Source organism: Somniosus microcephalus, chromosome 3 (assembly GCF_052327205.1).
Source record: "Somniosus microcephalus isolate GS21.2 chromosome 3, FLI_Smic_1.0, whole genome shotgun sequence".
Taxonomy (NCBI): domain Eukaryota; kingdom Metazoa; phylum Chordata; class Chondrichthyes; order Squaliformes; family Somniosidae; genus Somniosus; species Somniosus microcephalus.
Window position 1 is genome coordinate 64,678,727 of NC_140989.1, and position 26,960 is coordinate 64,705,686.

At 49.2% G+C, this 26,960-nt stretch overlaps 1 protein-coding gene across 1 annotated transcript in view; it reads right to left on the minus strand.

The window, feature by feature from the left end:
* The window catches only part of bicral (BICRA like chromatin remodeling complex associated protein), a 136,984-nt gene that overhangs the window by 11,779 nt on the left and 98,245 nt on the right, over nt 1-26,960 (minus strand). The window contains exons 9-10 of the mRNA XM_085980788.1: nt 25,478-25,626; nt 994-1,088 (exon numbers count right to left, since the gene is read on the minus strand). Coding sequence (XP_085836914.1) covers nt 994-1,088; nt 25,478-25,626 — 244 coding nt within the window. The remainder of the gene's footprint in view (nt 1-993; nt 1,089-25,477; nt 25,627-26,960) is intronic.

Consider the following 26,960-nt stretch of genomic DNA (forward strand, 5'->3'; position numbering starts at 1 on the left):
GGTAAGTAAACTTTTTTTAACACTTTACACTCACCTCTCATACTTACCTCTCCACACTTGCACCCATCACTCACCTCCACAGCAGAATTTTCGACCCCTCTCACCCCCGCAGACCCACTGCTCGCCTCGCTGACCCTGGGGAGGTTCGCAGCCATCGGGAAGCCCGCACTTGTGTGGGCAAAATGTGGATAAGCCTCTTAACTGCCTGTTAACTACCTGTTAACAGGCAGTTAATTGGCTGTAATCCCCTTCCCGCCTCAAGGAGACGGGTCCCTGCACGAGTCAGGGACCCACCTCCCGGGAAGATGGCACGGAGGCGGATTGGGAGCGAGTTCGGTACCCGCTCCCAGTTTCTGCCATTTTCCCGGCAGTCCCGCTTCCATAGGGCTGGCAAAATTCCCCCCCATGTCTCTGGATCATTAGTCCAGGCCACTGGATTACTAGCCCAGTAACATTACCACTATGCTACCGTACCCCATTATATGTATCAACTTTTTATTTTATGGGATGTGGGTGTCGCTGGTAAAGCCAGCATTTATTGCCCATCCCTAATTGCCCTTGAGAAGGTGGTGGTGAGCCGCCTTCTTGAACTGCTGCAGTCCGTGTGGTGAAGGTACTCCCACAGTGATATTAGGGAGGGAGTTCCAGGATTTTGACCAAGCGACGATGAAGGAACAGCGAAATACTTCTAAGTCAGGATGGTGTGTGACTTGGAGGGGAACTTGGAGGTGGTGGTGTTCCCAGGCGCCTGCTGCCCTTGTCCTTCTAGGTGGAAGAGGTCACGGGTTTGGGAGGTGCTGCTGAAGAACCCTTGGTGAGTTGCTGCAGTGCATCTTGTAGATGGTACACACTGCAGCCACGGTACGCCGGTGGTGGAGGGAATGAATGTTTAACCTTCTGGACTCTCAAATGCCTCCTGCTGTACTTTTTCCCTTAGGACAATGTGCGATGTAGACTGCACACTAGATGCTTTCCCATTATAATAGTGCTTACCATTGCATCTTCCAACAACAGTCTTCTATACTTGCTGAGCATCATCTGAGTGCGTTTTAGCAATTGCACGGAGACAGCTTCAAATTCATTATCCACTGGTTAAAAAAAATGAATACAATTAGTATCGAATGTCAATGCTAAAGCACTATATATCTTTTTAATAAATAACAAAATATTGATTGTCTTTTTGTCTTTCAAAATTATTACTTGAAGCAACTCTCAAATGTTGGTTTTACTTCTGTGCAGCTAAGATTTGCTGGAGCGGAATACCCTGATACAGATCATTAATGGGTGGGTCATTTCTAATCTCTCCTTCATGTATGCACAAAGAATTTCTGCAGTATCACATGCCGATCTGAGATATCATCCAGATATGGAGATACATAAAAACTTAACACTGCTAATGGTTCGAAAAGCGTCTTGAAAACATCTTGCGTTGCTCTGCCTTGATTGTTAAGACTTTTTGATTGTCCACTGCCAACATAATTTAAAGTGTCCACTGGAGCAGCAGTGAAATGTTTAATGTCAAGGCATAGGTACTGCTCCATAAAATAAATCACTGACTGAAGGCCATAGTGAACATCTATCACACTTCAGGATTCTTTGACCAAGTTGTGTTTTTTTTTAAAGCATAGTATATTCACAAGTTTTTTTATTAAAAAGGCTGAAACTATAGGTATAGCACATCTCAGGATTTGAGACTATGCTGCCACGGGAGGACCTAGGTATAAATATGCTACAAATGCTATTATTGAGCTAAACTTGGCTCTCAAGGGGTTAAATTCAAAGGAAGCAGAGATGGCAAGTATCGATTAAATTTCAGATGGGCTGCCTGAACCAGTGTGCTGCAGAGAATGAAAGATAGTTTTAACATTCCATTGATCATTCATACTCACTACTGTTACAACAATTTGAACTCAGCAGGAGTCATTGCCAATTTAGGCTGGTGGATTTTGCTCTGTGGTGGGTGGGTGCTAATAGTTGAAGTCAGGCTTTTTAAAAACACAGAGAGCAGTAAAAGCTGGAGGCAGTCAGGCAACAAAGGACTGCGAGAAAGATGGATTACACAAGTTTGGCAAGCAACGCAACCCACTGAAGTGCTGTAGTGCACCATATTCAGTGTTTTTATATTATTCACAAAGACAAGTTGTATTGATGGAAATAATGGGAGGAATTTAAACCCCAAAAAACAGATTAGTTGGGGTCAGGTGAGAGGTTAAAATGTTAAAAAATTGAATCCCAACTCCAACCCGCCAACTTCCGTTTTTAACATAGGCAGGACAGGGCGCGGGCAGCCAACCTACTACCAGGAGGTGGGTCATCTATTTAAATATATTATAACGAGGCTGGTGTACCTCCATTTAACCACCATTACAAATTTAACTTTGGCTGGTCGGGTTTCTCAGGCCTTGGGGAAACCGCCAGCCACAGTAAGGCGAGGACGGCTGGATCCAGGTGGTAAGTACCTGTACACTTGGATCTAGCGTCCCTGCCTCACCCACCCCTCGCGAGGCCTCCGATCGTCTTCCCGGACTCACCCCTCCAGCCCCGATGCTCCGGCCCCGATCCTTCCCCCCCCAATGTTCCGGTCCCAATCCTTCCACCACCACCACCCCCCCCCAACCCCACGATACTCCGGCCCCCGACCAACGCTCCCGGCCCCGACCCGATTCCTCCCTTTGTCCTCTCTGCGGCCTAGTGCCACAGGCCTACCCGCCCGCAGCCAGCCAGCCTTTCCATCTGGCTGGCTGCGGGTGGGAAACAGAGGTTTGAAATGCAAATCAGGCCCTACCCGTTCTCCCGGGTTTCCCGACCGCTTTCTAGCCTCCCTGCTCCCAACCCGCCTCCATATTAAAATTCAGGCCAATGAATTCAATCGGAACTGTTGTCTGTATGTTCACCTTATAGGAAATAAAGCAGCTTAATGATCTGTATCAAGTCCTTTCTCACCAACTGTTTGGTTGGTCTGCCTTCAGACAAGAAAAACATATATGAAAGACATGAGTATCTAGTCCAGATCACATGCTATTGCTACATCCCTAGTTTACGCTACTGTACAAGTAGATATAGGGCAGTGTGCGTCAACACCCATAAAGGTAAGAAGCTCAAACCATTTAAGGGAGTGATTGACACCACTGAACCAGAGAAGGATTCTATGAAACAGCTGAATTCTTAAGAGTAGTTAAGATGCTAATAAGCTAGCGTTGATGTTGTTTCCCCATAGACAGTAAATGATAAGCACTTCATTAGATTGTTTTGGCAATCAAAAAACACTTCACACACACTATGTTGTGAAGTCTTTGATCCCTTTTTGTCTGTGAACAGAGGGAGATAAGAACTAGATGCAGTCAGCTTTCTGAAGTATAAAGCTATGAGGCAGTTAGGCTCAGCAAAGACTGAGACTAACGGGTTAGAAATGCTGGTGGACAGTTACAAGTCATCTTCTTGGTGTCAAATGAGATGATCCACTGTTTTGGGGAATTGTGGCATATTCTTTAGTTTGTATTATTACGCAAAGTTAAGTTGTACTGACTGAATTAAGTGATTCCAATCATAACTACTGTTCTGCATGTTCACTTTATCTATATATATAAAGCGGCTCTTCTGTCTGTCTGTCTGTCTGTCCGCCTGGTCTCTATACGTTTGGAAGTTACAGAGCGTACCGACGCGTGCGTCGCCTCAAAAGAAAGCTTGCGATTCCGGACCGGTCATAGGCCTATTTACGTTTCGGCCGGACAAAAATCCCGCCCGCGGTATCCCAAAAACGTTCAGCGTTCCGCTCATTAGCATCTCATTAGCGACCGTGTGACGTCGAGGTCTTCCTACAGTTGAGTGTCGAGTGACTCGACGATTGACCAATCCTACGCTTGGGTGACCTGACCGGTCGACCTGACCGGTCGACCAATCGGTGCGTGTGTGGGCGGGCCTTATCCTTCTGAACCGAGGTGAGTGGCCGCCATCTTGATTTTTCACGATTTTTTCCCCCACACTTTCTGTGTGTTAGGGAACTAAGGTAAATATTTGAATTATGTGTTAGGGAATTAATTAACAATTTATTTCAGTTTTATATTGTGTTTAGCAACCCCGCCCCCTCCTCACCCTCGCGCAGGGGGGACTCGGTGCTGGTCTCCAGGCCCGCTGCAGGCAGGCCTGAAGCTCCAAAAATTTCTCTATCTCTCTTCCCTCTCTCTCTCTCCTTCTCCTCTTCCCTCTCTCTCCTTCTCCTCTTCCCTCTCTCTCCTTCTCCTCTTCCCTCTCTGTCTCTCTCTACTTCCCCCTCTCAGGTTTGACGGTGTCGGGGCCCGAAGTGAGCCGCTCTAACGGCCGCCAGCCCGCGGGGTTTCCCTGCCTACTCCCCGCTCTAACGGCCGCCAGCCCGCGGGGTTTCCCTGCCTACTCCCCGCGGGCCGCCTCGCCCGCGCATGCGCCGCCCGCCCGCGAGAGCCCGCTCTGGCTTTTTTTTTTTTAAACGGCAACCACGCATGCGCACGGCCGTTGCGCAGCCGCCTTGACGCCGGCACGCATGCGCACGGCCCCCGTGACGCCAGCACACAGCCTCGTGAGATCGCGGGGGGTGCGAGCCTCGGGAAATCGCGGGGGGCAAGAGAGCCTCGGGAAATCGCGGGGGGGGGGAGAGAGCCTCGGGAAATCGCGGGGGGGAGAGCCTCGGGAAATCGCGGGGGGGGAAGAGCCTCGGGAAATCGCGGGGGGGAGAGCCTCGGGAAATCGCGGGGGGGGGAGAGCCTCGGGAAATCACGGGGGGGAGAGCCTCGGGAAATCGCGGGGGGGAGAGCCTCGGGAAATCGCGGGGGGGAGAGCCTCGGGAAATCGCGGGGGGCGGGGGGGAGAGAGCCTCGGGAAATCGCAGGGGGGGAGAGCCTCGGGAAATCGCGGGGGGGAGAGCCGCGGGGGGGAGAGCCTCGGGAAATCGCGGGGGGCGGGGGGGGAGAGAGCCTCGGGAAATTGCGGGGGGGGAGAGCCTCGGGAAATCGCGGGGGGTGGGGGGGAAGAGAGCCTCGGGAAATCGCGGGGGGGAGAGCCTCGGGAAATCGCGGGGGGAGAGCCTCGTGAAATCGTGGGGGGCGGGGGGGGAGAGAGCCTCGGGAAATCGCGGGGGGGAGAGCCTCGGGAAATCGCGGGGGGGAGAGCCTCGGGAAATCGCGGGGGGAGAGTCTCGGAAAATCGCGGGGGGGGGGGGCGCGCCTCGGGAAATTGCGGGGGGGGGGGACGAGCCTCGTGAAATCGCAGGGGGGGGGGCCAGCCTCGTGAAATCGCGGGGGGCTCGCATTGACCGCGCATGCGCTGACCGCGCATGCGCCGCCCGCACTATCCGCGCATGCGCCGCCCGCCCGCCCACAGCGGCCGTCCATCAGCCGCGCGATACGCGGGGGACCTCAGCTCCGGACCTCAGGCGCTAGGCAGGGGGAGGGGCCGGAGAGAGGGACAGGGGGGAGTGGGGGAGCGGGGGAGGGAGGGAGACAGGGGAGGGGAGGGAGAGGAGGGGAGGGAGAGGAGGAGAGAGGAGGGGAGGGAGAGGAGGGGAGGGAGAGGAGAGGAGGGGAGGGGAGGGAGGGATAGGACAGGGAGATGACATGACAGGGAGAGGGGGGACACACAGGGGCAGGGAGACCAAGCGCCCCAAAATTGCCCTCGCAACGCGGGGCTCCCCAGCTAGTCTATATATATAAAGCGGCTCTTCTGTCTGTCCCGATGTCTGTCCGTTCTCTATACATTTGAAAGTTACAGAGCGTACCGACGCGCGCGTCGCCTCAAAAGAAAGCTTGCGATTCCGGACCGGTCATAGGCGTATTTACGTTTCGGCCGGACAAAAATCCCGCCCGCGGTATCCCAAAAACGTTCAGCGTTCCGCTCATTAGCATCTCGTTAGCGACCGTGTGACGTCGAGGTCCACCAATCGGACGGCGGGTTCCTTCCTACAGTTGAGTGTCGAGTGACTCGCCGATTGACCAATCCTACGCTTCGGTGACCTCACCGGTCGACCAATCGGTGCGTGTGTGGGCGGGCCTTATCCTTCTGAACCGAGGTGAGTGGCCGCCATCTTGATTTTTCACAATTTTTTCCCCCACACTTTCTGTGTGTTAGGGAACTAAGGTAAATATTTTAATGATGTGTTAGGGAATTAAATAACAATTTAATAGGGCGGGGGGGGAGAGCCTCGGGAAATCGTGGGGGGGGGGGGGGGAGAGCCTCGGGAAATCGCGGGGGGCGGGAGAGCCTCGGGAAATCGCGGGGGGGGGGGAGAGCCTCGGGAAATCGCGGGGGGGGGAGAGCCTCGGGAAATCGCGGGTGGGGGGGAGAGCCTCGGGAAATCGCGGGGGGGGGGGGGAGAGCCTCGGGAAATCACGGGGGGAGAGCCTCGGGAAATCGCGGGTGGGGGGGAGAGCCTCGGGAAATCGCGGGGGGGGGGAGAGCCTCGGGAAATCACGGGGGGGGGGAGAGCCTCGGGAAATCGCGGGGGGGAGAGCCTCGGGAAATCGCGGGGGGGGGCCTCGGGAAATCGCGGGGGGCTCGCGCCGCCCGCACTGACCGCGCACGCGCCGCCCGCCCGCAGCGGCCATCCATCAGCCGCGCCATACGCGGGGGACCTCAGCTCCAGTCCGTCCCAGCCTCAGAACCGGACCTCAGGCGCTAGGCAGGGGGAGGGGCCGGAGAGAGGGACAGAGGGGAGCGAGGGGGAGGGTAGGTGTGGGGGTGGGGGGAGGGAGGGAGACGGAGACAGGGGAGGGAGGGAGACGGAGACAGGGGAGGGAGGGAGACAGGGGAGGGGAGGGAGGGAGACGGGAGGGGAGGGAGGGAGGGAGACAGGGGAGGGGAGGGAGGGAAGGGAGACGGGGAGGGAGGGAGAGGAGGGGAGGGAGGGATAGGACAGGGAGAGGACATGACAGGGAGAGGGGGGACACACAGGGGCAGGGAGACCAAGCGCCCCAAAATTGCCCTCGCGCCCCAAAATTGCCCTCGCGCCCCAATGCCCTCGCAACGCGGGGCTCCCCAGCTAGTGTGAAATAAAGTAGCTCATAGATTTGTATCAAGCTTCACCTCACCAAGTGATCACTTGATCTGCCTTCAGGGGGATTAAAGAAGTACACATGCTGAAGAAATGAGTACACAGTTCAGATCACATGACGAAACTACTGTTACACCCTGGGTTATGCTATCATAAAAATAGATATAGGACAGTGTAAGTGACAAGTAAGAGCTCAGTATGCTTACGGGAGCAACTGATGTCACTGAACCTGAGAAGGTATCTAAAGTAGACCCGACTCTGTAACAAATGTCACTAAGATTCATTGAAGGTAATGGGGCGATAGTTCAGTATTATCCTACTCTGAACTGTTGACTGAGTCTTATAATGTCAGTGTGTTACAGAAGTGGTTTCAATATCCTTATTTGGGTTGAGAAAATAAAATGTGTTGTCCTGTACTCGTCAGAGCAAATCCATTGGCAGGATAGGCACACCAACGTCCGTGTTCTTGCTCAGGCCAACATCCCCAGCATCGAAGCTTTGACCACACTCAATCAGCTCCGATGGACGGGTCACATTGTCCGCATGCCCGATACGAGACTCCCAAAACAAGCGCTCTACTCGGAGCTCCGGCACGGCAAGAGAGCCCCAGGTGGGCAGAGGAAACGCTTCAAGGACACCCTCAAAGCCTCCTTGAAAAAGTGCAACATCCCCACCGACATCTGGGAATCCCTGGCCCAAGACCGCACAAAGTGGAGGAGAAGCATCCGGGAAGGCGCCGAACACCTCGAGTCTCTTCGCCGGGAGCAAGTGGAAGCCAAGCGCAGGCAGTGCAAGGAGCACATGTCAACCCAAGCAGCCCATCCACCCGCCCCTTCAATCACCGTCTGCCCCACCTGTGACAGAGACTGTAGGTCCCGCATTGGACTCATCAGTCACCTCCGAACTCATTTTTAATGTGGAAGCAAGTCATCCTCAGTTCAGAGGGACTGCCTAAGAAGAAGAGATCCTCAGTGACCAGCTTTTTATTGCTGGCTGTGTTAGTGCCTGCTGACCAATGTTCCCTGTAAGCTATGCTTTGTTCTGCACGGCTTGTTTCTTTTAATGCGTGGTCCCTTTAAATTCCTGCGCATGCGCGGTATTTACAATGTAAAAGCCAGAGAGCGGCCTGCGCAGGACATTTCAGATTACTGCACGGCTGCGCGCTCCTTAGTGGGAACATTGCTGCTGACACAGAACCAGCATCAACACAGCACAGTCTGTCACTATGATCTAGAAATGACAACGGAGAAGGTCATAGACTTAGGTCGCAGTGGGGGAATTAAAAAACAGAACGTGTCAGGAAGGGACAGAAAGTATGGAGTAAAAAGTAAAGTACTAAAAGGGGAAAAAACAGGAACTAAGTGTTACAAAACATATTTGAAAGTTCTTTATCTGAATGCACGTAGCATTCGTAACAAAATTAATGAGTTAACGGCACAAATAACGACATATGGGTATGATCTTGTGGCCATTACAGAAACATGGCTGCAGGGTGACCATGACTGGGAATTAAACATACCAGGTTTTTGAACAATCAGGAAGGACAGGCAGGAAGGGAGGGGAGGTGGGGTGGCTATGTTAATAAAGGAAGGAATCACTATAATAGAGAAATGATATTGGGTCAAAGGAGCAGGATAGTGAAACAGTTTGGGTGGAGATAAGGAATAATAAGGGGAAAAAAACACGAGTGGGCGTAGTCTATAGGCCTCCGAACAGTTGCAACTCTGTTGGACGGAGTATTAATCAGGAAATAGTTGAGGCTTGTAATAAGGGAACAGCTATAATTATGGGGGATTTTAATTATCATATTAACTGGACAAATCAAATTCGGCAGAGCAGCCTTGAGGATGAGTTCATTGAGTGTATTAGGGATGGGTTTCTTGAGCAGTATGTAACTGAACCGACCAGGGGGCAAGCAACCTTAGATTTGGTCCTGTGTGATGAGACAGGATTAATTAAAAATGTCCTTGTAAAGGATCCCCTTGGAATGAGTGACCATAACATGGCTGAATTCCATAATCAATTAGAGGGTGAGAAGGTTGGATCTCAAACAAGCGTGCTGAGCTTGAATAAAGGAGACTATGAAGGTATGAGAGCGGAATTGATAATAATCAACTTTATTGTCATTGTTAGTGCACAAGTGCAGTACAACGAAATGTAGGCTTGCGGCTCCCGAGAGTGTACATTTAGATTAAGACATTTAAACATTCAACATTCATTTGGCTTGTAATACATTAACATAAACATAACCATAATAAAGTGCATTGGCAGATGTGCAGGCTTTAGAGTTTATTTGTGGAGTTGAGTAGGATGACAGCCCTGGGAAAGAAGCTGTTCCTAAATCTGGTCGTTCGGGTGCAAATGCATCTGTAGCGTCTCCCAGATGGCAGGAGGGCGAACAGACTGTGGCTGGGGTGGGTAGGGTCTTTGATGATGGTCCGTGACCTCCGTAAACAGCGTTTCTGGTATATGTGCTCTATGGTCGGTAGCCGGGTGCCGGTAATGCGTTGGGCAGTTTTGACTACCCGCTGTAGGGCTTTCCGGTCATAGTTGCTACAGCTGCCATACCATACTGTGATACAGTTCGTCAGGATGCTCTCTATTGTGCAGCGGTAAAAGTTAGAGAGGATCAGGGGTGACAGGTTACATCCCTTCAGCCTCTTTAGGAAATATAGGCGCTGCTGGGCCTTCTTCACCAGAGAGGAGGTATTGAGGGACCAGGAGAGGTCTTCCGTGATGTGGACTCCGAGGAACTTAAAGCTGTCCACCCTTTCCACCACAGCCCCATGGATGTGGATGGGGGTGTGACTTCCGCCTTTAGACTTCCTGAAGTCCACAATGATTTCTTTGGTTTTTTTGATGTTAAGGGCCAGGTTGTTATCGGCGCACCACTTCACGAGATGCTGGACCTCCTCCCTGTAGGCTGACTCATCGTTGTTGGTGACCTGGCCTACTACCGTGGTATCATCCGCAAACTTGATGATGGTGTTGGAACCATGAACAGCCACACAGTCGTGGGTGAAGAGGGAGTAGAGGAGGGGGCTCAGCACACATCCTTGTGGGGCCCCCGTGTTCAGGGTCGGGGGGGGGGGGGGAGGTGTGGTTACCTAATTTGACAGACTGGGGTCTGTTTGTTAGGAAGTCCAGGGTCCAGTTGCAGAGGGAAGTGTTCAGGCCAAGAGTGTGGAGTTTGGTGGCCAGCTTGTTGGGGACGATAGTGTTGAATGCTGAGCTGTAGTCTATGAACAGCATTCTGATGTAGGTCTCTTTACCATCTAAGTGATTCAGTGCAGAGTGTGATTGCATCCTCCGTTGATCTGTTTGCACGATAGGCAAACTGGTGTTGGTCAAGAGAGGCGGGAACACTGGCTTTGATGTGAGCCAGGACCAGTCTCTCGAAACACTTCATCATGATGGGTGTGAGTGCGACAGGTCGATAGTCGTTCAGGCACGTCACAGCCGTTTGCTTTGGCACAGGAATAATGGTAGCGGTCTTGAAGCATGTAGGGACTGCTGCCTGGGCCAATGACAGATTGAAGATGGCGGTGAAGACATCAGCCAGCTGATCAGCACATTCCTTGAGTACCCGTCCAGGGATGCTATCCGGTCCAGCAGCCTTTCGTGTGTTCACTCCGCGTAGAACACCCCTTACGTCGGAGGTCGACAGAGTGAGCACCTGGTCTTCCGGGGGTGGCAAGGCTTTGGTAGCCGGCTCCCTGTTGTCCCTGTCGAAGCGAGCGTAGAAGTTGTTAAGCTCCTCCGGAAGGGAGGCACCGCTAACCGGGGGGCTGGTGTTTTTGCTCTTGTAGTCAGTGATGGACTGGATGCCTTGCCACATGCGCCGGGGGTCCGAGTTGTTGTGGAAATGATCCTCTATCCGCAGTGTCTGTTTCCTTTTGGCAGTCCTGATACCCTTTTTTAGGTTGGTCCTAGCTGCACTGTAAGCCGCCGCGTCGCCAGATTTAAATGCTGCGTCGCGTGCTTTCAACAGCGAGCGGACCTCTCCGTTCATCCAGGGTTTCTGGTTGGGGTATGTCCTGATATTTTTATGGGTCGTGACGACCTCGACGCAACTGTTAATGTAGAATAGCACTGTGGATGCATATTCCTCGATGTCATTATGGGCAAACATGCCCCAATCAGTGCGTTCGAAGCAATCCTGAAGCTCCGAGACTGCCCCCTCTGGCCATACTTTCACTGATCTCACTGATGTTCTCACTCTTTTGATGAGCGTTTGTATGCCGGGGATAGAAACAGGGAGAGGTGATTAGACTGGACTGGGAAAATAGATTAAAGGGTAAGACGGTACATGATCAGTGGTGTACATTTAAGGAGTTATTTTACAACTTCCAAAAAAATATATTCCACTGAGGAAAAAAGGGTGTAAAAGAAAAGATAGCCATCCGTGGCTAAGTAAAGTAATTAAGGATAGTATCCGACTAAAAACAAGGGCATATAAGGTAGCCAAATCTAGTGGGAGGATAGAAGATTGGGAAGTCTTTAAAAGACAGCAAAAAATAACTAAAAGGTTGATTAAGAAAGGGAAGATAGATTATGAAAGTAAATTAGCAAAAAATATAAAAACAGATAGCAAAAGTTTCTATAGTTATATGAAAAGAAAAAGGGTGGCTAAAGTAAATGTTGGTCCCTTAGAGGATGAGACCGGGAAATTAATGGTGGGAAACATGGAGATGGCAAAAACGCTGAACAATTATTTTGTAACAGTCTTTACGGTAGAGGACACTAAGAATATCCCAACACTGGACAAACAGGGGGCTCTAGGGGGGGAGGAGCTAAATACGATTAAAATCACTAAGGAAGTGGTACTTGGTAAAATAATGGGACTCAAGGTGGATAAATCCCCTGGACCTGATGGCTTGCATCCTAGGGTCTTGAGGGAAGTGGCGGTAGGGATTGTGGATGCATTGGTAATAATTTTCCAAAACTCCCTGGACTCAGCAAAGGTCCCGGCAGATTGGAAAACTGCTAATGTAACACCCTTATTTAAAAAGGGTAGTAGGCAGAAGGCTGGAAACTATAGACCTGTTAGCCTAACATCTGTGGTTGGTAAAATGTTAGAGTCCATTATTAAGGAGACAGTAATGGGACATTTGGATAAACATAATTTAATAGGACAAACCAGTAACTAGTGGTGTTCCGCAGGGGTCAGTGTTGGGTCCCCAACTCTTTACAATCTATATTAACGATTTGGAGGAGGGGACCGAGTGTAACATATCAAAGTTTGCAGATGATACAAAGATGGGATGGAAAGTAGTGAGTGAGGAGGACATAAAAAACCTGCAAAGGGACATAGACAGGCTAAGTAAGTGGGCAGAGATTTGGCAGATGGAATACAATACTGGAAAGTGTGAGGTTATGCACTTTGGCAGGAAAAATCATAGAGCAAGTTATTATCTTAATGGCAAGAAACTGGAAAGTACTGTAGTACAAAGGGATCTGGGGGTCCTGGTGCACGAAACTCAAAAAGTTAGTATGCAGGTGCAGCAAGTGATCAAGAAAGCCAATGGAATGTTGGCTTTTATTGCTAGGGGGATAGAATATAAAAACAGGGAGGTATTGCTGCAGTTGTACAAGGTATTGGTGAGACCGCACCTGGAATACTGCATACAGTTTTGGTGTCCATACTTAAGAAAAGACATACTTGCTCTCGAGTCAGTACAAAGAAGGTTCACTCAGTTAATCCCGGGGATGAGGGGTGGTCATATGAGGAGAGGTCGAGTAGATTGGGACTCTACTCATTGGAGTTCAGAAGAATGAGAGGCGATCTTATTGAAACATATAAGATTGTGAAGGGGCTTGATCGGGTGGATGCGGTGAGGATGTTCCCAATGATGGGTGAAACTAGAACTAGGGGGCATAATCTTAGAATAAGGGGCTGCTCTTTCAAATCGGAGATGAGGAGAAACTTCTTCACTCAGAGGGTGGTAGGTTTGTGGAATTTGCTGCCCCAGAAAGCTGTGGAAGCTACATCATTAAATAAATTTAAAACAGAAATAGATAGTTTCCTAGAAGTAAAGGGAATTAAGGGTTACGGGGAGCGGGCAGGAAATTGGACATGAGTCTAGGTTTGGAATGGTCATGGCCCTGTGGGTAGTGGAGTGGGCCCAGGGGCCGTGTAGCCTGGTTCTGCTCCTACTGTGTTCTAATTCTGTGTTAGATTTCAGGAGATGGTTTTATTCCTGTTCCTGGCTGGGGTGGAGATCGCCTTTACAGAAGGTAAGTACTGTAGAAAATATAGGGACAGAGTGATCTCCTGGACGAGTTTCGATCGCCTAGATGGGTCGGAGAGGAATTTCCCAGATTTTTTTCTCCAAAATTGGCCATTGGGTTTTTTATCTGGTTTTTCGCCTCTCCCGGGAGATCACATGGGTTCGGGTGGATGGAGAGTGATAGAAGATTTGAGGTTAGGATCAGATCAGCCATGATCTTGTTGAATGGTGGAGCAGGCTCGAGGGGCCGATTGGCCTACTCCTGCTCCTATTTCTTATGTTCTTATGTTCACTCAAGAGAAGTGCTGGGCTCACGGAGGCTGGGAATGGCAACGGGGGGGCAGGTGCTGGCAGGCGGTCAGCAACAAAAATGGCCGCCTGGCCCCTCGCCTTTAATTAGCGCCGCCCCGGCCGCAGGTAGGCCCCCCTGACCACATCGGACATAGCGTCCGGCAGTAAGTCAGGGGGTGCTACCGAAGATCGCAGCTGGGTGCTGCGCACGGTGATGACGTCATCACCGGCGGCGCAGCGCCATGGGACGCTAACGGTTACCGCTGCCACAACCTCCTACTGAATTTCGCGGGAGGCGCTGGCAGGTCCGCGCCCGGGCGCTAGTTGCTTTGCGCCCTGTTAGTGCCCTAACGGGAGGCGCAAAACAACCGAATTTTTCCCCCCTAGACTATGTTTCTGCTTTGGACCACACTGGATTACACCAGTACGCTTCTGCATTGGACTACACTGTAAGACTCACCTGCTGTGTCTCTGATTCTGCTGCTAAAAGATTTTTTTAAGTAACTTTTAAACTGCATCTATCTATCTGCTGAGCTTGTTCTAATAGTTTTTCAGCTCTGTTAGCTTCTGGCTAGCAGCTTCTGTTTCACTGCTGTCAGGTGACTCGTTCTACTGGTTTTTCAGCTTTGATGGTCGCTGGCTTGTGGTTTTACATTTTCTCCGCCGCTTTTGATCTACGGTGATCTCCAACTTGCATCAATTTCGCCATCATCTTTCTGCACCACTACCGATTCTCGTTCCTACAGCATTAATCTCCATCCTCCAATTCTCTACCCTTCAAATAGCTTCTAGACTTTACTCGCCTACTACACCTGTCTCCAAAATTGGACAAAAGTTGGTCGATGCGCCATGCTGCCTCCATACTACCTACGTTAACTTTATCCCTCCATGGGACCTCGGACTTTAACTCTGGTCTCTACTACTGTCTCCAACCTATTCCCTGCTACTACCAGGAAATATGTATCCCATTAATTACTACACAACCCGGCCTATGTAACTTGAGCTTTTCCCTGTGTTCATTCGCATGCGCACTTTGGCTGCCGCTCCAGACCCAAGCCGTTCACTTCTATTTCCACTTTTTTCTCCCCCTTTTCCTTTTCTCTCTATCCCTCCCTGACCACTCTATCCTGTCGTCATGCTTCCTTTCATCTTTCCTCCCTCGGATACTCTGCCCTCCCAAATCCCTACCCCAATCCTTCATTACTCTTCAACCTTCCTACTCTCCTGCCGCCGCCCCAGGCTTGACTCCTTCTTAGATAAGCCTACAACTTCCACCTGTGCCTCTCTTGGCATCCTCCAAAAGACCCACCGTGACACTCATCATTGCCTCCTCATGAGCAGCAACCCCAACTGTCCCATCCTACTCTCTTGCTGACCTTCCTGCCCAGCGTGCCCGTTGGGGGCTAATCTTGCCAATCCCCTCCATGTCCAACTCACCCCTTCCAGCGCTGACTCTGTGGCCGCTGGCAGTGGATCAGCCATCACCGACCCTCTCCGCAACTCCCTCCAGAATGTCCGTTCACTTGTGAACAAGGCCTTTGCCATCCATGACCTTATCATGGATGATTGCATCGACATCATGGCGCTGACGGAAACTTGGCTGAAGGATGATGACACTTTACCCTTAAATGAAGCCTCCCTGCCTGACTATACCACTTGCCCCACCCAGACCACCATGGTGGCAGTGTGGCTCTCATCGCCAAAGCACATCTTGGTCTGTCCCCCTACTCCTCTGCCACTTTCTCCTTCTTTGAGCATCTCACCTTGTTCCACCCCTCTCACTGTTACGTCCGTGTGTAATTGAGACACGGACTGCAGGAGTTGGTTATAACAGGTGTTTACTGAGTGGAGACAAAACTGGAACTACTATACAAAGTTATTACACAGGCTTATATACAGGGGTGGTCACTACTGGTACTGCAGTATATAGGGGCTGCAGAATATAGTTCCTTCTTCAAAGTACATACACTACAATTCCTCCCCTTTTAGCTAAACAGTACATAACATTCGATTAATAATTAAATAACATATTTACAATTACAGTTGCTATATACATTAGCTGAAGTTAAGCAATTATAAATTCAGTCTTTGAGGAGGCTTCCTGATTCTGTCTGGATAACGCCTCTTTGGGGTATCAGGTTCTTCTGGCAAAGTTGATTCGGGATCAACGTTGTTGTTTGGTTCGTCCGCTTCCAATATCGCCGATTCTGAGGTAGATGCAATTGGTACTTCGGTTTCATCACCAGGCGTATCGGATCGTGGTGTGGATTTGACGTTTTCCAGTGACTCTAGAATCTGGTCAGCATGGCGTCTTACAATGCTCTCTCCAACGTCCACGGTATACATTAGAGGTCCTTGCCGTGTGCAGATCGTTCCTGGCTGCCACTTCTCTGTGCGGTAGTCCCGGGCCAAAACTGGTTGACCTATCTTAAAACTCCTGGTCGGCCTTTCATTCATATTCTGAAACTGCCTGTTCTCCACATCTCTTCTGATGTTCACAGATCACAGAAATCACAGAAACCCCACAGTGCAGATAGAGGCCATTTCGGCCCATTGAGCCTGCACCGACACATATCCCACCCGATCCCCGTAACCCCTACACCAACACATATCCCACCCTATCCCCGCAACCCCACGTATTTAATCCCCCTAACACTAAGGGTCAATTTATCATAGCCAATCAACCTAACCCGCACATCTTTGGACTGTGGGAGGAAACCGGAGCACCCGGAGGAAACCCACGCAAACACGGGGAGAATGTGCAAACTCCACACAGACAGTCGCCCGAGGCCGGATTCGAACCCGGGTCCCTGGCGCTGTGAGGCAACAGTGCTAACCACTATGCCACCGTGCTGCCCAATGTTCTTCAACCAAATCCAAGCGGCATCTTAGTCTTCGATTGAAGAACATCATGGCTGGAGTTTGGTTGGTAACCGCATGTGTCGCATTCCGGTAGGCAAACAAGAAGTTATCCACCTTGTGTTGTAGGGGTATGTCTTCATTACACATTGCCTTGATAGCCTTCTTGAATGTTTGAACGAACCTCTCAGCCAATCCATTGGTGGCTGGATGATATGGGGCGGATGTGTAATGCTTAACACCATTGTTCTTTAAGAACCTCCGGAACTCTTCAGACACAAACTGTGGTCCATTGTCGGAGCAAATCTGTTCAGGCAGCCCATTTCTGGCGAATATGGTTCGTAAGACTGTGATAGTTTTTTCTGTGGTGGTTGAGGACATTTTTATTACCTCTGGCCACTTTGAATGTGCATCCACTGCAATTAAAAACATCGAGTCCATAAATGAACCAGCAAAATCAATCTGCACCCTTTGCCATGGAGATGAGGGCCACTCCCATGGATGTAGAGGGGCTTGTGGTGGGGCGTTTTGGACCTTCTGGCATCCTGTACAGCTCTTGGTCATCTCTTCGATTTCTCTATCGATTCCCGGCCACCACACAAACGACCTGGCTAAGTTCTTCATTTTTACCCCTCCCAGATGACCCTCATGAAGCTCATTGAGCACTCTATCCTTCAATTTGGGTGGAATTACTACTCTGGATCCACACATCAAGGTTCCTCTGCACACTGACAGCTGTTCTCTTCTCGGCAAGAATGCTGGCAACAGTGGTTCGCCATGTGCTGGCCATCCCTTCACCGTTAAATCATAGACCCTGGAGAGTGTCGGGTCATTTCGTGTTTCCTTTTCTATGTTTGCATTCATCACAGGTAGACATTCGACTATGGTCGAGTGGAATATCCCCACAGGATCCACTGCAGGTGCTTCTTCCACCGTCGGCAACGGTAGGCGCGACAATCCATCAGCATTCCCATGCTGTTTAATTCCTTTGTACTCGATGTCATATTGGTGTGCCCCTAGGAAAAGGGACCACCTCTGTAGCCGTTGTGCTGTCATTATCGGGACGCCCTTCTGAGGATTGAAAATGGAGACGAGGTTGATGATCAGTTAGTAGAGTAAATTTCTGACCGTGCAAGTAGTGATTGAACTTCTTCACCCCCGCACCAGGCTGAGGGCCTCTCTGTCAATCTGGGCAGAGTTACGCTCGGCTGAAGTTAACGAGCGTGACGCAAAAGCTATCGGCCTCTCTAAACCATCAAGGAATTTATGTGACAGTACTGCTCCAATGCCGTAGGGAGACACATCACACGCCAGTCTTATCGGTAGTGATGGGTTGTAGTGAGCCAATACTTCTCTTGAAGTGATTAGGGCTTTACTCTTCTGAAAGGCCCACTTACATTCATCGCTCCATTTCCATGCTACTCCAGTTTGTAGCAGGGCGTTCAGTGGGTGCAGAATTGTGGACAAATTCGGCAAAAACTTATGGTAGTAATTCACCAATCCGAGGAATGACCTCAGTTGCGACACTTTTTCAGGCGCTGGAGCCTTAACTACCGCTTCAATTTTGTCAGGGGACTTATGTAACCCCTCTTCATCAATCACGTGGCCACAATACGATATCTGTTTCTTAAAAAACTCACACTTGGAGCGATTGACTCGTAGCCCATGTTCTCTTAGTCTAGTGAGCACCTGCTCTAGATTGGCAAGGTGTTCACTGTCATTTTCACCTGTCACTAGGATGTCGTCCAAGTAACACTGAGTCCCCGGAATCCCTTGCAGGACTTATTCCATCACTCTTTGCCATATCACCGGAGCCGATGCTACTCCGAATACCAGTCAATTATACTGGTAAAGACCTTTGTGAGTGTTTATCGTGAGATACTTCCCAGAGGATTCTTCAACCTCCATCTGCAAATATGCTTGTGCTAGGTCAATTTTTGTAAAACGCTTCCCTCCAGATAGTGAGGCGAAAATATCTTCTATCCTCGGGAGAGGATACTGTACTGTGTGAAGGACTGGGTTCACCGTCACCTTGAAGTCCCCACAGATGCGAACCTTCCTTGGCTCCTCAGACTTATTGTTTAACGTTTTCTTCATGACAAGAACGATGGGTGCCGCCCACTCGCTCCAGTCTACCTTAGATAACACGCCTGCATTCTCCAGATTCTCCAGCTCTGCCTCGATGGCTGGGCGAATTGCATACGGTACCGGTCTTGCTTTGAAAAACTTGGGAATTGCATTCTCTTCTATTTTTATCGAGGCGGTTACGCCTTTAAGAGTTCCCAGTTCTTGTTGAAATACCTCTTTAGCGTTAGCTAAGATTTTTGACAATCGTCCAGGTGTGACGTCGTCATCCTTTTTACCAGCCACAGTCAGTGCCTGAATGGAGTGCCAGTCTAAACTTATCTTTCTGATCCATTCACGTCCCAATAACAGTGGTCCACCATCTTGCAGTATGTACAGATACAATTTCTGTATTTCCTTGCCGTTGTATTCAACAGGCACCCTTATTTTCCCTCTGGGGTATACTTTCTGCCCTGTATACGTCTTCAAGACAACGGATGTGTCTTTCAAGGGTATGTGTGAGAATAGCCGCTCATAGTCTCGTCGATTCATGACGGTCAGGGCTGATCCTGTATCCAATTCCATTTTGACTTGGGACCCTGCTATCGTGAGGGTGACCCAAATGGTTCGGTGATCCTCTTTTGCGATTACGTTGTGAAGATTGAGACAGCTTAGTCTCTTGTTCCCGGATTCACTATCGCTCATCTGGTCTTCGGAACTACTGTCCGTCATCTTTTGTACTTTCCTGTACTGTTCCTTAGTAGCCTTTTTGTTGTCGTTAGTCTTCTTCCCGGACCTGCAAACTCGTGCAATGTGTCCCATCTTTCCGCATTGACTGCATATTTTGTCCTTGGACCAGCAGTCCTTCTGGTCATGGGTTGTTCTGCCGCAGCGATAACATTTTTCAAATCCCCGTGTCATTTCATGGGTGCCGTATTCCTGTGGATTTTGCTGTATTTCCGCAGCTCCCCTTGCTGCTGCTTCGTACGATACTGCCACGCTGAAAGCCTTATCTAGCGTCAGCTCTTTCTCTGAGAGTAACCTCTTCTGGGTTCCTTCACTCAGGAGTCCACAGACAAATTTGTCCCGTAGGGTATCTGCCAGTCCTGCTCCGAACTGGCAGTGCTTTGATAGCTTGCGTAGTTCCGTAAGGTAATCAGCATTGCTCTCATCTTTATGCTGATTTCTCTTGTGGAATTTAAATCTTTCTGCTATCAGCAGCGGTGTAGGATTTAGGTGTTCCTGTAGGATATCAGCAATTTCGTTAAAACTCTTCGCCATCGGTTTGGCTGGAGTGATCAGGTTCCGCAATAGGCCGTACGTTCTTGCGCCCATTAAGTTTAGTAGTACTGATGCCTTTTTCTCAGCGGCTACTTCATTTGCCTTGCAATATACTTTGACTCTTTCCACATATGTGGTCCAGTCTTCTATTGCATTATTGAAGGCAGTGATATTGCCAGTCTTAGGCATCTTGGAGATCTAAGATGGCGCCTCCCGCGCTTTGCCTTCTTCCCCGATTGAACAAAATGGCGCCTCCCGCACTTTGCCTTCTTCCCCGCTGGATTAAGATGGCGCCTCCCGCGCTTTCTGTCTTCTCCGCTGCTGTTAGCGCTGTTGCTGGCGTTTTTATGCCTTGATGGCGACGCCCTATGGTCTTCGCGCACGTCCCCCCCGCGCTGCTGCTAACGCCGCTCTCCGCGGTCCCCGTGGCAAACTGCAGCTCCTCGCGGCTTTCAGCGCTTCTAATTTCTTTTATTTTAAATACTGTTCCCGTCATCAGAGCAACCCTACGGGACACTTTCCTCCCTCTTCTCGGGTCTGTACGCTGCCCGGCTTCGTAGCACCGGCCGCGCCCTGTGTGCTCCACCCTCTCTCTCTCTCCTCTTCCCGACAACGCTGCTCAGCCCCGTTGAAAAGCCACCCAATCGAGCTCTAGCCCGCCGCAGCCCAGGAAGGATCAGTGTATTACCTGCTACCAGCCTGATTAGCTGGAACACCATAGACAGGATAACCAAGCCCTGCTCTCGACAGCCTCTCCTGCAAATCTTCGAATTCGATGAATCAGAGGCGGTTGCCCACGGTCGACGCCCGTTTCTTCTGTTTGTTTTTTTTTTCTTTTCTTCCTTCTGGCCTCAACCTCTAACAACTTCGCTTCAGGGATGGATCCCCATGAGGTGGTGCAGAACTGTAGGTAAGTTCGGATCTGTTCGTCGCCAGTGTTACGTCCGTGTGTAATTGAGACACGGACTGCAGGAGTTGGTTATAACAGGTGTTTACTGACTGGAGACAAAACTGGAACTACTATACAAAGTTACTACACAGGCTTATATACAGGGGTGGTCACTACTGGTACTGCAGTATACAGGGTCAACTCAAATTTCTCTCCACGGATGTTGCCTGACTTGCTGAGTTTTTCCAGCATTTTCTGTTGTTATTGCTGCAGAATATAGTTCCTTCTTCAAAGTACATACACTACACTCACCTCTCATTTAAAATGCTCGTTCTCTACTGCCCACCCAAGTACCATTAAAATGTTATTACCGAGATACCTACACTGCTTTCCTCCCTCAACCTCTGCACCGAGTGACTTCTCATCCTCGGTAATTTCAACCTCCATCTCAGTTCATCATGCTCCCTCTCCTCTGAGTTCACTACCCTCCTATCGTCCCCTAATCTCTCCCTCCATGTAAATTCCCCAACCCATATTCACGGCCACCCCCTCGGCCTTGCCATCTCTCATGGCCTCGCTACTCCCATCATGTCAATCGCAGATAAGGCCACTTCCTCATATCGCTCTCCACCCACATCCCCCTTCCCCCCTCCCCCAACCCTACTTCCTTCTGTGTCTGTTCCTGGAAAAAACTCTCCCAACTCTCTTACAACTGCACTTACGAAATCGCAACTGTCCAGCCTTTGGCCCTCCATTCACCAGGACATTTCTGCAGCTACTGATCTGCTCAAGCGCACCCTCACCACCACCGTTGATGCCCTCGTCCCTATTAAAACAATTACCCTCTTTCACCCTGACCGATCCCCCTGGTACGGCCCTCATCTTCGCTCCCTTAAGTCCAAGGGACGCAGACTTGAACGGATATGGCGGACAACTGGTTTAGCCATTCACCACCAGATCTGGTTGGACCACATAAAGCATTATCGGGTCCTGCTCTCGTCTGCCAAAACTGCTGACTATTCCAGAATCATTCTGGAATGCAAAGATAAACCCTGGCTTCTATTCTCTACTGCTAACAGTCTTCTTAAACCCCTCTCTCCTGTCTCCTCCACCCTCACCTCCGACAACAAGTGTGAGGAGCTCATGGACTTCTTTGTCTCTAAGATTGAGACCATCCGTTCAGCTGCCTCTGCACTTCACTTCCTTCCCTAGCCCACCGGGTCAAATTTCCTCTAAGGTTCCCCCCGCCTGAGCCCTGAACTCGCATCTTTCTCCAGTTTCTCTCCTATCTCCACTCATGACCTCTCTACGCTCATCTTGTCCGTGAGACCTACTTCCTGCTCCCTCGACCCTATTCCCACCAAACTGCTGACCACCCAACTTCCTTTTCTGGCTCCCATGTAAGCTGACATTGTTAACAGTTCTCTCTCCTCAGGTACTGTCCCCTTCTCCCTCAAATCTGCAGTCATCACCCCTCTCCTCAAAAAACCAAACCTTGATCCCTCTGTCCTTACAAACTACCGCCCCATCTCCAACCTCCATTTCCTCCCCGAAATCCTTGAACGTGTTGTCACCTTCTAAATCCGTGCCAATCTTTCCCGCAACTCCATGTTTGAATCCCTCCGTCAGGTTTTCGCCCCGCCACAGTACCGAAACGGCTCTTATCAAAGTCACAAATGACATCCTTTGTGACAGTGACAAAGGTAAACTATCCCTCCTCATCCTTCTCGACTTGTCTGCAGCCTTTGACACAGCTGACCACTCCATCCTCCTCCAACGCCTTTCCACCGCCTCGAGCTGGGTGAGACTGCACTCGCCTGCTTCCATTCTTATCTATCTAATCGTAGCCAGAGAATCACCTGCAATGGCTTCTCTTCCCACTCCTGCATAGTTACCTCTGGTGTCCCCCAAGGATCTACCCTTGGCCCCCTCCTATTTCTCATCTACATGCTGCCCCTTGGCGACATCATCCGTAAACACAGTGTCAGTTTCCATATATACGCTGATGACACCCAGCTCTACCTCACCACCACTTCTCTCGACCCCTCCAGTTCTAGATGAGCAGAAATTTTCTCCAATTAAATATTGGGAGGACCGAAGCCACTGTTTTCAGTCCCCGCCACAAACTCCATTCCCTAGCCACTGGCTCCATCGCTCACCCTAACATCTGCCTGAGGCTGAACCACACTGTTCGCAACCTTGGTGTCATATTTGACCCTGAAATGAGTTTCCGACCACATATCCGCGGCGTAACTAAGGCTGCCTATTTCCACCTCCATAACATCACTCGTCTCCGCCCTTGCCCCAGCTCATTCACTGCTGAAACCCTCATCTATGCCTCATGCAGCATCAGCTGTGGCTCAGTTGGTAGCACACTCGCCTCTAAGTCAGAAGGTTGTGGGTTCAAGTCCCACTCCAGGGACTTGAGCACATAAAGCTAGGCTGACACTCCAGTGCAGTGCTGAGGGAGTGCTGTATTGTCAGAGGTGCCGTCTTTCGGATGAGGCGTTAAACCGAGGCCCTGTCTGCTCTCTCAGGTGGATGTAAAAGATCCCATGCCACTATTTCAAAGAAGAGCAGGGGAGTTATCCCCGGTGTCCTGGCCAATATTTATCCCTCAATCAACATAACAAAAACAGATTATCTGGTCATTATCACATTGCGGTTTGTGGGAGCTTGCTGTGTGCAAATTGGCTGCCGTGTTTCCCACATTACAACAGTGACTACACTCCAAAAAAGTACTTCATTGGCTGTAAAGCACTTTGAGACATCCGGTGGTCGTGAAAGGCGCTGTATAAATGCAAGTCTTTCTTTCTGTTACCTCTAGACTTCATTATTCTAACGCACTCCTGGCTGGCCTCCCACATTCTACCCTACGTAAACTTGAGGTCATCCAAAACTCGGTTGCCCGTGTCCTAACTCGCACCAAGTTCCGTTCACCCATCACCTGTGCTCACTGACCTACATTGGCTTTGGTTAAGCAACCTCTCGATTTCAAAATTATCATCCTTGTTTTCAAATCTCTCCATGGCCTCACCCCTCCCTATTTCTGTAATCTCCTCCAGCCCCACAACACCACCCCCCCACCCCAAGCTATCTGCACCCCTCTTGAGCATCCCTGGTTATAATCACTCAACCACTGATGGCCGTGCCTTCTGTTGCCTAGGCCCTAAGCGCTGGAATTCCACCCCTAAACACCTCTCTATCTCGCTTTCCTCCTTTAAGACGCTCCTTAAAACCCACCTCTTTCTGTCCTAGTTTTTTCTTATGTGGCTCGGTGTCAAATATTTTCTCTTATAATAGATGAAGTAGCTTGGGACATTTTACTTTGTTAAAGGTGCTATATAAATACAAGTTGCTGTTGTTTCCAATATTTCTTGTCCAGCTTCAGTTGGCTGAGAGAGCTATGACATTGGATATTCTTGGTCCCTAAGGAGTTAACCATCCAGTTTTATTGTCCCTTCAAATAATTGGGGAAATACTGATTGCTGCAAAGTGAGGAAAACATGATTCTGCCAGGATGCACATGCATAAATTTGTGCCTATGATTCAAAGAATAATTTAGTCGAGTGAAACCTCATTCTACTTTTGACAGTGTGGGGTTGAATTAGAGGCCTATATGGTCACATTCGTGCCATCAATAATGGCCTTCACATTGGGGAATTGTGCAACACAGAAGAAGTGCAGTCCTCTCTCATGTTGCTGCTTGCTTTCATTCAGAAAAAGGATGAAAGGGTTAGTTCTGGCAAACAAGGCATCTGTCATCTATTTGTTGCATCGGAGCACTGCTGGTTGTGCAATTTGGCATATAATCCCCTGCCGTTGCTGGAAAGGATCCAGCAGCATTGAAGTTAAAGGCTGTGGTTACCTTGACAGCCACTGGCAGAGCCGTTCACATCATGGAACTTGTATGAAGGAGACACGAGTTGCCGGGTAAGAGCGAATGCTGCAAGACCACCTCAGTGTTAACAGATCTCCCTCTTATGTCTCCTCAGATCCTCCTCTTCCTCCTCTATAACCAGTAAATAGACAGGTATACCCAGCAGGATGTCCATCTTAAGAACTGTGGTTGTTGAAACTTAAACTGCAGCTGCCACCAAGCCACCACAAACAGAAAATAGGGAGCTGCTGAAAAATCAAAAAATGCAAAAACTAGGCTACTACTGAAACCTGCAAGGAATGGGACAAAAAACAATGCAAAAAAATTGAATGAACACCGAGTACTGCAGCAAAATAAAGTCCCCTCTCCTTTAGAATACAATATTCAAAATGGCTGAAGTGGCTTCCAAAGCAGTGCTTGTTTTAAATATGCGCTGAATGACTTCAGCGCATTCTTAGTTTTGAACAAGTGAAAAGATACCAACAGATAATTTATATGAATTAATATACATTTCAATAGTTGAATGAGGGGATTGGACCAAAAGCATGATTGCCTTCTGCTCTTAAATAGCAGTCTGACCACAGAATGATGCTCTGTGCATTTCAGGAGAGAAAGAAACCCAAGGCCTGCTCACCTGAAAATACACCCTTGCCGTTTGTTGCTACCAATGCACCCAATCTCATATTCAGCCTTACAATATACAACTATAACACAGTTCCTTTGTTTGCACTTCATAGTTTTTTTTTCCAAACTGTTGTATTCACTTACAGTTAATAAAGCTAACTGTTGCACATTTGCTACTACAAGCTACAGAAGAATCTTACAGTTGTAGTGGGCCATTAATGTAAAAGGACTTTGAAGAGGCTAGGAGTAAATCATTTCCAATTATTACAGACTACAATATTGCTAAAGTTCCATATGTAGCTGCATAAAAACATAGCTTAATACATCTGATACAAATTTACCTTTCTGAAATTCCTCTTGGGAAGGTAGATTCCCTTGGAACACATGATATGGAAGAAGCCGTTGCATGGCATCCTCTAGTGAGTTGAAGGGAGTTTTATAGTCAGGTTGTAGAACATTTCTTTGTTCTTCTTGTAATTGCTGAAGAATCCTTAAATAAAAACATAAAAAGGGAAATAAAAATGAGACTAGTTGTCAATCATTAATTTTTTTTAAACTTGTTCATTTTAGACAGTTAATATAAAACTAAACAATGGCCAGAATGTGCTGTGTTACAGCTATATGGATGGTAACTGCATGACTACTAAACAACTACAGGAAACTTTTGTTTAACCGGAGGTTAAAAGTCCGGAAAGCTCTATCTACTGGCAAAATGCAGGAGCCGTTTTCTATAAGTTCTTTTACTTCTCGTTGCTTTTTTTTTCCCAGTCAGGCTCTGCAAGGTCTATAGCTAAGCAACAGCTTCAGCTAGAGACGCTTGCAGCTGCAGCCGACTGTTTTGAAGCTGTTGCTAAGCAACAGGGTTTGTTGATTCACACGGAGCTGAAAAGCTCTGTATGTTTTAACATTAGGGCTGGATTATACGGCAGTTTTGATCTAACGGCACCAGCTCGGTCCTGTCAGTGCCGGATACCAGAAAGTTTCCTGTATTAGAACGCAATTTTCTGTTTTTATCATATAGCAATTTACTATCACCAGTAACTAAGCCATCCAATGAAATGTTTGTAGTTAATATAAAATGAAGTAGCTTTGCAACTAAAAATGACCTGCACGACCTTTGTTATCCATAGTAACTTAAGGGCCAATTTTAACTTGGCGCAGGAATCGAGGGCGCGAGGACCGAAGCGGGCAGCAAACTATACAGATTCCTGGAGGGTGAGGTCTGGGAGATTTTAAATCCTTGACATAACTTGCATACCCCAACATTGACTCCTGCCCGAAGCCATCAGGAATAATGTTATTACCGGTGGACAGGAGTCAACATTGGTTGTAGGTCAGGTTGCTTGCTGGGAAACCATGGAAACAGTCCCCTAGCAAGGTAAGTGAGGATTTTTTGGGGAGGGGGAGGGGGTCAGTAACTCCACAATCAGCGGGGAGGAAGCCTGGGGCAGGGCAAGCTCAAGGTATCCTTGTGGGGATTTGTTTCAATATCACTCACCTGGGCCTCGGGTGGCCAGGCTCCTTGATGCCGCCAGCATTTGCTGGTGGACTGGAGACTGTGTGGGCCTTAATCGAGCACACGGTTAAAATGGCACGTGTCTTTTTAACGATTTCAGCAAGTATTGATGCAAAAAATAATAGCTGACTGGAGAGGATCTGGGGCAGAAAAGACTCAAAGAAGCAGCTGATGGATCTCATGAAGGAGATATATCTGATGAGGGCTGGGGGAGAGTTTGCTGAATATTTTTAATGGGGCTGGGATGGTATAGAAGGCAAGAAGTCAATGGGATGGAGGAGGAGTCTGAAGAAGGTGGTTAATAGTGG